At 33.1% G+C, this 11,671-nt stretch overlaps 3 protein-coding genes across 7 annotated transcripts in view; 1 reads left to right on the plus strand and 2 right to left on the minus strand.

Moving 5' to 3' along the window:
• The window catches only part of LOC123707082 (dynein axonemal heavy chain 7), a 56,811-nt gene extending 52,772 nt beyond the window's left edge, over window positions 1–4,039 (minus strand). Inside the window, exons 1-6 of the mRNA XM_045656864.1 lie at window positions 3,984–4,039; window positions 3,771–3,906; window positions 3,390–3,556; window positions 1,987–2,140; window positions 1,586–1,735; window positions 472–663 (exon numbers count right to left, since the gene is read on the minus strand). Of these exons, the coding sequence (XP_045512820.1) occupies window positions 472–663; window positions 1,586–1,735; window positions 1,987–2,140; window positions 3,390–3,556; window positions 3,771–3,839 (732 nt within the window). The 5' untranslated portion in view covers window positions 3,840–3,906; window positions 3,984–4,039. The remainder of the gene's footprint in view (window positions 1–471; window positions 664–1,585; window positions 1,736–1,986; window positions 2,141–3,389; window positions 3,557–3,770; window positions 3,907–3,983) is intronic.
• A 1,690-nt stretch (window positions 4,040–5,729) lies between these two features.
• LOC123707572 (elongation factor Ts, mitochondrial) lies at window positions 5,730–8,554 on the plus strand. 5 transcript variants are annotated; one of them, XM_045657723.1, is made up of 4 exons: window positions 5,730–5,883; window positions 6,620–6,769; window positions 7,193–7,444; window positions 7,972–8,554. In XM_045657723.1, exons 2-4 carry the CDS (start codon window positions 6,620–6,622, stop codon window positions 8,488–8,490), a joined length of 921 nt encoding a protein of 306 aa, XP_045513679.1. In that variant the 5' UTR covers window positions 5,730–5,883; the 3' UTR covers window positions 8,491–8,554. The 5 variants fall into 5 exon arrangements, with proteins under 5 accessions (XP_045513679.1, XP_045513680.1, XP_045513678.1 ...); XM_045657724.1 differs by having other exon boundaries at window positions 5,783–5,812; XM_045657722.1 differs by lacking the exon at window positions 5,730–5,883 and adding an exon at window positions 6,110–6,225.
• On the minus strand, window positions 8,506–9,055 carry LOC123707573. The gene has a single exon (XM_045657728.1). The coding sequence runs from the start codon at window positions 9,004–9,006 to the stop codon at window positions 8,551–8,553; it is 456 nt and encodes a 151-aa protein (XP_045513684.1). The 5' UTR covers window positions 9,007–9,055; the 3' UTR covers window positions 8,506–8,550.
• Window positions 9,056–11,671: the final 2,616 nt, after the last annotated feature.

Consider the following 11,671-nt stretch of genomic DNA (forward strand, 5'->3'; position numbering starts at 1 on the left):
CATGATCATCATCTAATTGTGAGGCAACAATATTATTTGTGACTTCATCTTAAATGGTAAATATTTAAGAAGCAGTCCCAGAAGGTATCAATCGGTGATTTTGGCTATTGTCTTTATTTGATTAGGGTCATTGCCGCTATTAGGTTTCTACATTTTAGCTTTATTAAAAAAATATGTAAAAAAGGTCTTGTCTTAATTACGGACACTCAATCGGTATCAGTTTATCAATTATCACTCAAATGACTACGTCAGACAATAAATGTCATTTAATTAACTGAAATCGACGTAAGACCATAAATTAGGTGCTCGTTAAGTTTATAAAATGTTATGTCAATACTTTACAAAAAGATTTGTGCTTCGGCATTAAAGAGGCTTGAATTGGAGAGCAAATGTTAACTATATTGTTGACAATTTTCGGTAATTTTATATAGTAAAAAAATACTTATAAGCATGTTGAATTAATTGACTTACACGTAAGGTAACTCTACTCGTTATGACATAGTCCTGGTACAGCAGAGTCTCAAGCCTTGGGCATTGTCTGCACGCGTCTATTATGAAGTCATATAGAAGACACAGCTGATCTCTAAACTGCTTGAAAGACGGCTCGAACTGTATAGCTTCATTCGCGAATGTCAGATTTATTACGAATCCTTGGTTCATACCCTGATAAATTAAATTCCAAACCATGAGTCAAGAATGCCATTTATATTCATAGAGATATAGTTTTGGAATTTATATGTTTGTCTTTTGTTAAAATAGCTTTTACACATTAAGAAAAACACTTTTTGAACGGATTAAAGCTATGTATTATTATTAAAACTTATAGTTATTTACATAATTCTAATTTTTTTCCCGACGTTTCGCGTACTTTTCAGTGTGCGTGGTCACGGTGACTATTAAAACTATAAGTTTTAATAATAATACATAGCTTTAATCCGTTCAAAAAGTGTTTTTCTTAATCTATATGTTTGTGGGGTTACATGATATATATATGAAATACTTCACTTTGTACACGGCACTTATGTGCAAATACGGAATTTGGATTTTATCACTCACCAAATAATTGTAAGAAACAAATCATTAAGAAACTCTTTGCATCCAAGTGACAAAGCTTTATTGAAAATAAATTCATGTCGAATTTTGATGTTTGAAAAAGTCAAAGTGGAAACAACGTTAGTATTTCAGGATTTTAGGCACTTTAGAAACAGTAAAAAACAAACGAGAAAAAAAACCTGTTTTAGCTGGATTGAAGGTATGTATTATTATAAATTTATGTCGATATCAACTCCAGGGAAATAAATACAGATAACACAACTTTCACACATTCAACACCTTTTGTCTTCAGTCACCGTGACCACGCACGCTGTAAAGCACGCGAAACGTCGGAAAAAATATTAAATTTAAAATTATGTAAAATAACTATAAATTTCTAATAATATATACCTTCAATTCGGTTAAAAAATGTTTTCTTTCAATGTGTAAAAGCTATGTTAACAAAAGACAATACTATAACCAACGAGAAGTTAGAAATGAAAAGATTAAGAATCAGTTAGAAATTAGTTTTAGCCAAAGTAGTTTTAATTACCCCAACATCAAGGATATATTCGGTGAAATCCTTCATAGATTTCAGGCAGAGTGTCTGCAAATTGTACGCCATAATACACGCGAGGCAATTGTAGAAATGTTTCATTTTCGACACATGCTTTGGTTCTGGTATTTGCCGCTTTTTACTGCCCTACAAATAATATTAAATCCATTTCAAGTTTATATACAATATTAAGAGAAGTGGTCAACTCAAAAATTAAAAGCAGTCTTTAAATTAAAGAACGAATCCTGCAAAATGAAAATTAAAGAATTTCAAATAATTCATATAAGGAAACCTCCCAATGATCTTGAAAATCGACCAGATGAAGTGCACTAGATGCACGACTGTTGAGAAGAGAAGTGTGCAAGACAACGTTTGTACTAAAACAATTTGTAACACACCTGAAGAAAAACAGCTTGTACAGTGGGTATCCACTGCATAGAGAGCACGTTTCCTGCGGCCTCAATGTGTCGCTTGCTTACAAAACAGAAATCCTGTAGTTCATATGCTTCGTTCGTCATCATTATATCCTTCATGCTTATTAGACGTAGATCGCTATGGAGCAATTGTGTTTATTGTACAATATCCAAAGTTGTTTTATTTTCTTGAGAGCAGTGTTGGCCTAGTGGCGTTCGACTCTCATCCCTGGTATGTTCGATCCCCGGCTGTGCACCAATGGACTTTCTTTCTATGTGCACCGTGTAACATTCCCTCGAACGGTGAAGAAAACCATCGTGAGGAAACCGGCTTGCTTTAGACCCAAAAAGTTGACGGCGAACGTCAGGGACAGGCAAGGCTGATAACCACTTGCCTATTAGATAAACAAATGATCATGAAACAGATACAGCGCCATAGATTGTTTTTTTCTTAGGTTTGTCATTGTCAACTCTCTGCTTTAACGTGATTAAATTTCTCAATAATGTTAAAATGGGTCCCAAAAATACATTTACGCCTCAAAATTGAATCAATTTAGTTAGTCCTGTATTTAGGGCACAAGATCTCAAGAATAACTCGATAATACAATAGACAACTGAAAACTTGAATGTTGAAAACAATACAATACAATGTTAACAATATACTCATATACTTGCCACCAGAATATAACAAAATCCGCAAGTTTATAAAATTCTCTAGGAAATTATAAAGTTTCGTAGGATTCTAAACGAGAGATAAATTATATTATTTTATGCCCACTGTTCAGATATTGAAACATTGACCAACTGCTGACGTATATTCCAAATCTTAACAGCTGAAGAGTAATTTTAATTGTATTTTATTCGAATAATGATCAATTGCTGACACGACTTACGTGTTCCAAAACGTTAGTAACTGAAGGTGCGCAATACACCAACAGCTCACTAAAATAACATCATCTATGTGTGAATAAGTGTAAGTAGTATTTAAGATATTGTCTTTGAACAATAAATGAGATTTGAATATTGCTCTGTCGTATTCATTTTTCGCTTCTTCTCAAAGTGGCAAAGATTACTTCAACCCCTTATATATCGTGGTGAGCCTGCCCGATAACTTTAAGATAATCCCACCACCTTGAAACTTTGATCCTTCCCGTAGGGTCCGTCTGCTACCTTAGGTCTCTTGGTGCAGACATTTCGTACTAATTTATATATTTACTATTTATGTGTTAGGTTTTTACATCTCACCCTCTCCCGTCATATACATCTGCTGTACACTCACATTTTTGAAATTTTATGTATTGAATGGATTTTGCTATCTTCCAGTGTCATATATAAGGCCAGTATTCTTAATATTTCAAATTTTACAAGACTTAGTCAAATAAACTCACTTGAATTGTTTCCACCATATCTGTAGCACTTGTGCAATGCAAGGGTTGACACTGTGAAGGTTCTTCGTTACATACTTCTTGGCAATGGCATAACGGTTGCGCCACGCATCATCTTTCTTTGCCAGTTCCTGTTTCAATGGTGTGTCTTCTTCTTCCAGAGATTCCTCCTAATAATTTTCATTAATTAATTTAGACACAGAAGTCTTTTCCAATGGTGTCCAGTAACAAATTTGTGAATGCAAATTACTTTCAGATTTTTTTAATTATTAGTTTATTATTATATTATATTAATTTCTGAAGTTATTTTATATGAACAAATGAATATGGATTTAAAAGTATATTAAAATTGTATAATGAAAAGAAATAAAAAATAATTCTTACCGTATTAGGATCTTTCAAGACAAAGTCGACAATTGCTTTCTTCATACTCATCATGAAATCTTCTCTCATCTCATCAGTACTCGTAAAAAGCGTGTCTTTCCATTTTTTTAGTTTCGCCGGTATTAAATTGTGTACACTAAAATATTATATTTTATTACTACGATTCGAATTCCAAAATGTATTCGGAGATACCAATTTTATTTGGAGCCCTACCGAAAATATTACTGAAAAAGTTTCTTGGCAGATCTTTAAGTCTGATCCAAGTTGTGTAATAATATGAGCAATCAATAAATCAGAATTAGAATAATTGAACAACAAACTTCGGAACGATCAGATAAACTGTTTAATTAAAAAAGACTGACTACCCTCACTATTGGAACGAGTAAGTACCCTCATTTACTTAATGTTTACATATAAAAGTTAGTATCTAACTAATTATTTATTATTTTTACCGTGTTAACTCTTACCGTAGAATAATTTTGTTATCAAGGGGCGCAACATGAATAGTATCAATTCCATAACGTAGATAATAATAATATCTAAGCATATTCTTTTCCTCAGCTGAGGGTATTGTATCTCCGTCCTCCCCTGGCGTGGATTGACAAATCAAATTCATCAACTTTGCCCTGAACTCTTCTCGGGCCTTTCTCATTGCCGTAAAACTTTGCATTACTGAAATGTTTTTGCGTAGATTGAACATAAATTTCTACATGTTATTACACTCAATTATATAATCCTGTAACAGAACGGTATTAATACACCGTTCTTGATAAACTATGTAACATCATAGTTTATCAAGATCTTAGTAGCAAGATTCTTAAGAATATGTTTCTATATTCCATAAAAATATTTAGAACTAAATACATAATAAAAGCCAACACTTGGGACATTTCCTTACAATAAATATAAAAAATCAATAGCGTCAACCATTTTAGGTCTGGGCCTCAGATTTCTGTATCTGTTTCATGATCGTTTGTTAATCAAATAGGCAAGTAGGTGATCAGCCTTCTGACGCACGCCGTCGGCTTTTTGGGTCTAAGGCAAGCCGGTTTCCTCACGATATTTTTCTTCACCGTTCGAGCAAATATTAAATACGCACATAGAAAGAAAATCCATTGATGCAGCCGGAGATCGAAGTTACGACCTCAGGGACGAGAGTTGCACGCTGAAGCCACTAGGCAAACACTGCTCTCCAGTCAATAAAAGCGGATGGTAAAACTGTCCAGTCCATTTGCACAAATTAAATAAAAACATGATTCCATGATTTTAAACATGATCCTAAATACAAATTAAATGTCGACCTGGTAACGTACTCCTTAAATTTACCGATAATATTTTATAAAAAAATTTAAATCTGAAATGTTTAGACTAAAGTTTACTTACCACTAGATTTCTTCCTGACAGCCGTTTTTGATGCCTGAATTTTGGCAGCCTTTGTCTTTGGGTGAGGCAATTTCAAGACCTCTTCTGGGAGTGAAAACAGTGGTTGTGTTCGTATTTTAAAATCATCTGGCATTTTAATCCTTGGAATCTTTGGAAGTTTAACATCCGATGTTGACGGTGCTGGTTGGCTTTTTTTACGCGTTGGTTTATTTTTCTGCATGTTTACCTACAATCTCAAAATTTAAATGGATGTCCATGTTAAAAGAAATATAAGATGTATATACAAGCTAAAATATTCTTACCCTTTAATAACTAAAACCTACACTAAGAGTTCTGAAATTACGCGCCAAATGACCGAGCACAGATTAACAAATTGTATAGGTGAAAGAACACATAAAAAGGTATAGGGACTATTTAGACTAAATAAACTAGAATTTTAATTTTTACATAAAATTTAAAAATAATGTAAGATCTACGGCAGTCGGACCATCCTTTCAATTTATAATCGATTTAGGGTCAATTGTCAATATCTTATAGCAGCTGCTAAAACTTCTTTATTTGTCAAAAATCGCACGTAAAATAAAATTGAATTTGAATTACTAAATAATAACCTAATTTTTAAACTAATAAATTATTGTTTACATCTTTAGAAGTGCCGTGTACGTATTTACTTTTTAGTAAGCTACGTTATTATTAACCTTAAAGTATACTTACGATAAACAAGATAAAGGTAAATCAAAATTATTGTATCCTATTTAAGAAACTTACGAAAATATATGTCACTTATTAATAACTATAATAATATGTTTAAATTAATACATTTTAGGACCTAGCCAACGAAGGCTAGGTACTTAAAATACTGTTTATTGATTTTACCATGACAACAGAAATGTTGTCTTTTTCCTTTATCGATAGCCAGGATTATGAAAATTAGAATAGAGACAGTTAGACATCAATAGTAGTATCTACGAAAAATTCTGTTTCTATATATATATTTGTAATAAAAATGTCTCATCTTAATATTTCCTTATAGGTTTATGTAATGAAACAATCTATAAAATTACATTCAAAGGTAACAACACAACTATATAACTAAATCAGTTGTTTCATTCATGAAGCTCTAAACAAAACTGGTACACTGTTAGATAGTGTAGTTTTGGCCTTGCTGTGGCTTTAATAACCGATGATGTCATTTCATAGTTACTGTTGTAAGCATAGCTGTATAAAGGCCCACATATCACAATGTAATCCCACACTATTAAAAAATAAAGATAGAGCAAGAAAAAGTTATCGAAAATTTGTGTAAATTAAAAATTTATCTACAATTAATTTTTAATTTAGAATGTTTTACTAATGAGTTTAACTACTACCTAGGACTTGTAAATTTAACATACATAAATAATTATAATGTTTGCCTTGCTTGCATTCAATATTTGTTACTTAATAGAAAATCTAATATTTTTCAGATGATATTACAATTAGTAAGAAGTTTTCACACAAGTATAAGTTGGCGGGCTGCTGAGTCTTCTTTATTGGCAAAGTTGAGGAAGAAAACTGGTTATACAATAGCTAATTGCAAGAAGGCACTTGAAATGCACAATAATGACACTGATAAGGTATAGTTTATAATTAACCATTTAAATATTTACGAATATATCCTTATTTTATGTTAAACATTGTAACATATGTGTATTGTCATCTTTTTTCCAAATAATCAATTGTTTATCTTTGTAAATACTTTCATTACAGAAATAATATTGAATATAAATGTCATACGAACATTACATGTTTGGGTGGTGTACTAAGGAAACAAGTTATTCTTACTTGTTATAACAAAAAAAATTGGAATGAATTCACAATCGAGGGCCCACAACTGTCACTGTAGAAGTTTTAAAGTGCTATGACTAAGAAATTTTCATTATTAATTTTTTTTGTAATTAAACCTATTATACTATTAAAATAATATCATTAAAGAAAATTATACCTACCTCCTAACCTTGTTTCATGTTTGTATACATAATTGTTTTTTATAATTACAGGCGGAGGCATGGCTAAATGAGCAAGCTCAAGCCATGGGATGGGCAAAAGCTACTAAATTAGCAGGGAGGAAAGCAATCCAAGGGCTAGTTGCAGTAAAGTTTGATCATAGCCATGGTGCTTTAGTGGAGCTTAATTGTGAGACAGACTTTGTGGCAAAGAATGAGAAGTTTCAAAAAATGTTGGAAGATGCAACCCTTGCATGTTATAAGTTTGCTCACACTAACCTTCAGGCCAAGGGTCCTGTTACAAAAGTAAGAACATTTACCTTTTATTAGGAGTAAAGTTAACTTTAGGTTTAATGTGTAAAGAGTAATTTGTAGAATTTTTTATTATATCTGATTATACATGTTGACTATAAAATATTTTGCAAGAACTCTATCTTCTTACTTCTAAAAGTGAGTCACATTATTTTGTTGACTGTCATAGTTTATACATTAACCTGAAAAACGATTTCTTTCTTGCGCCTGACTTTCTAAAGCAATTAACTCTACTAACGAATGCTGCCATAATTTGATATCTATCTCTATGTCTCTGAAAATGAGTACATGGCTTTTTTTTCGGTTTTAACAAATATTAAGAATGATTCATGAGGTATATATATAATATTCAATGTTAACAGATCACTGTTGCCTGTGCAAATCTGGTGCGAGTCACAAGTAGATTTCTGTGCCTGCTATACAAATTCTGGCCTGACAGCATGGCTTGTACACACAGTGAATAAAATACATTATGTCCAGCTAGGGTTCAAATGCATTACGAAACTGTATTAAAATTTCAGATGGAGTTGGACAGCGAGCAACTTGGCAACATGAATGTTGATGGTAAAAAACTATCTGAAGTTCTAGCTCTTTTTATTGGATCTGTTGGGGAAAACGCCGTGCTTCGTCGCGCCGAATGCTGGAAAGCCAATAGTAGTGACGTTAAAATATCCGCTTACACCCACCCAGCTCCGGCTGTCGCGTCAGAATATTCTGCAGGAAAATATGGAGCCCTATTAGCCTACAAGCAACCAAATGACCAAGAAGACATGGGAAGACAGTTGTGTCAACACATTGTCGGTTGTGCGCCATTGAAAATCGGGAACAAGGACAACGACTCCCCAGCCATAAACTCCGATGATGAAGTCTGCCTCATTTACCAGGAGTACCTTTTGGATCCTTCATACACGGTGCAAGAGATTCTCGATGAAAACAAAGTTGAAGTTATCGATTACATTAGATTTTCTTGTGGTGAATCTGAAGAATCCCTTCCAGGTGTAGAAAAGCAACCGTTGGATACTGTTCAAACATTACAGTAGATGTAGATATTGTCGGTCTTAATAGATATTTATTTTAAATAAACTCAAAAAATTAAAAAGTCAATATGTTTTTGATTTCCCTTTCCAAAGGAATTTCCTGCAATCTTTCTTCCAGAACATTGCGATTTGATTGGGTTCGAAATTGTAGCCATGATGGTTTAGAACTTCCGGTGCGACAACGAGAAGTGCTAGGGTGTTTATTTCTCTAGTCCGGAAAGAGCCTCTTACAGCTGGCCGTAAAAGGCATCCACAAGGGCATACAGGTGTAGACTTAGAGATGGGTGTAACATTTCCTCTATTTGAAAGGTTCACCCGCTGGAAATTTGAGCCAAGCCGTAACTCCTCCACTGCTCCCGTAAAAGACTGAGTGGCTCTTAGAGCCATCGGCCGCGCCTGACTCTCCATTGTATTTCTAAAGCCAACCGTAGATAATGATTTCTTGGTAACATTCGGACTGTCTTCAGGACTAATTTCGTCAAATTCACATTCCTTATCTGAATTTTCGTCTGTGTACATAATTTAATTTTAATTATAATATAAAACGTATCAAGAAATACTTAATTTATCGATTGTCAAAATCATAGTGTCATCGATGACAATTTAAAAAATATCTAGAATTATATATCAAAAAAGTTATTATATTATTTCCGGATTAAAAATTCGATTTTCCTCTTAGAATACCAATATAATATTTGGAGGAACTAGATACCTTTAAGAACTCATCAACAATTATTCAGCAGTCATATAAATTCTAGATAGGAAATTTACTTTGCCAAATCAACTTTATTTTGACCACACTAACTAGTGAATATTTACTCCTTGGAACTCGATATGGGTGAGTAGTTAAATAGATAATATAACCTTCACGGTGTACTAATTCAGAGCACCCGTACTATTGATATTTTTGTTGTGATTGTAACTGTCCTTGATAGATGAGCTGCTTGAGCGTATCCATTCTATTGTTGATCTATTAATTGTTATTGCTTACCTAATACTGTATTTTAAAGGCTTCCTATATATTAAGTAATGCCGTGGGCCATGGGCATTTAAATCACTAGAGCCTATAACACAATCTTAGGATAATATCGTCAGGAATATTCACGCATACCGTTGAACTGTGCTTGATATGATTATTGATACAAACACATACCCATTCAATTTGTAAAGTTTGATATCCATATTTGCTATTAAAGAGTGTTACAGTACCTATTTCCTTTTTCCAAACCTATCTATATAAATATTAGTATTAAATCTTAAGCATAATATAATGTATATATAAAGTTTATATGAAGAATTTAACTTGTTAAAATCATCCTTGGATGTATTAGTGGGGAATTGCAAAGACACCACTAACATCACTGCACAGAAATGGCAACAGGTCTTTCAACAGTTTCCAACATGATACCAGGAATATGTTTAAACTAGTGGCTTTCATATTAAGTATTCCAACAATCAAACTGCTTTCAGATGAATTTGAAATGGTCAGATGTTAGAAATAAATGCTACGTAAATTTATTGAAAGCAGATACTCAATAAGTAAACATAATTTTAATTCAAATAAAAAGAAATATTTGAATATTATACTTTTTTTTACTATATCCCGGAAGAATCCCGCTATTTTCACTTATAAAGTTCCATAATCCCGACTTGGCAATGCTGATATAAACGTATGATTTTTAAATATTGGTCCATGATTATTATAAAAAATTTGTTCGCATAAAGTAGCTGGAAACAAGGTTCGAGAAGTTTCTCAATGCCTGTTATAATTTTCATACTACAATTTAACAGAGCTATTAGATGAGTCAGACTAGAGGCAGCAAACTTCAACTTCAATATCGATCCAAATCTCAATATTGAGTTTTCGTACCACATTCCTATGTTTGCGACATCTTCGAAAGGACTGTATTGGATTACTTTTTTGTTACGGAGTATATATCTAGAGACAATACTAATTATCGACTATTAAGATATACTTTATCCATGTACACTAGGAAGTCATAGAGTTGTAGTATTCTATAAAGCAAATCTAACTTAAGTCTAGAACAGCTAATTTGAATTTTCACGCATTTGTCAGCATCGAAGACGAGATTGTGACTTGAGATACTAGTTAAATTATGGACCTGCTGACCTAAGTGCTGCAACAATCTGTTACCATTATAATAATAATCCAGTGGCACTACGACCCTTTATTGGTATTTTTTATTTGCCTGAGGCAATTTAAGAAAATTATTAATGAAATGTTTCGTTATATTTCCATCCCTGTACAAACAACTTTTCATTGCGAAAGAAATAAAACCCATTGCCGTGTTTCATACAATATCAGCATCGCATTCCTAAGCAGTAGGATAAATCTATCTATTGCTGTCGCAGCTATAAGTTTCAATACCGCCAACATAAACAAAACCAAAGTAATAGTCGGTTGCTTGTTGATCCAGCTTAAATTGAATATTAAACAATTATATCTAGTATATAAATATCTCGTGTCACGGTGTATGTATCGGTCGATATGAATCGGACATCTACGTATATTGTTCATGCCGGTAAATGTTAAGGGTGGTGGTGGATTTGAACCGGAGACGTTCGTGTTGTTTAACAACTAAGTTACGGAACGTCATAAAAATATAATCATATTTAAACAAAATACACTTAATTAATACTCAATAGCGACTTTTATAAGAAAGTTTAAAATTTTCAGTTAACAAAACTACATGACTAAAACTTTAATTTATTTTTAGAAAGTTATTACCTTTACACGAAAAAGATTTTAACCAATAAACAATTTAAAATCGGTAGTTAAAAATAGAACAATCGTCATCGACCAGACTTTCCGAGCGGATTGATCCCTTGGCGTTGCGTAGATGTATCATCTCTTTACATCCTCTACAGCATTTACCATGATGAGTATTCAGAGGAGTTGTTCGGACTTTTCACTGAGTTTCATCATCGGACGTCAATGCAGAATACAAAATACCACCCATAACACCTCGACGTCCATCATCCACTAAGGAGCGTTTGTAGGGGATTTGAAGCGCACCACCACTATGTTGAACCAGCTGCCCACTATAGTATTTCCGAACCAATTCGACTTAGGGTCCTTCAACAAAAGCCGCCTCATTCTTAAAAGCCGGCATGAGCAGCGGTATCACTTAACATAAGCTTAGGCTCCTGTTACATAAAAAAG

Source organism: Pieris brassicae, chromosome 3 (genome assembly GCF_905147105.1).
Source record: "Pieris brassicae chromosome 3, ilPieBrab1.1, whole genome shotgun sequence".
In the NCBI taxonomy this organism is placed as follows: domain Eukaryota; kingdom Metazoa; phylum Arthropoda; class Insecta; order Lepidoptera; family Pieridae; genus Pieris; species Pieris brassicae.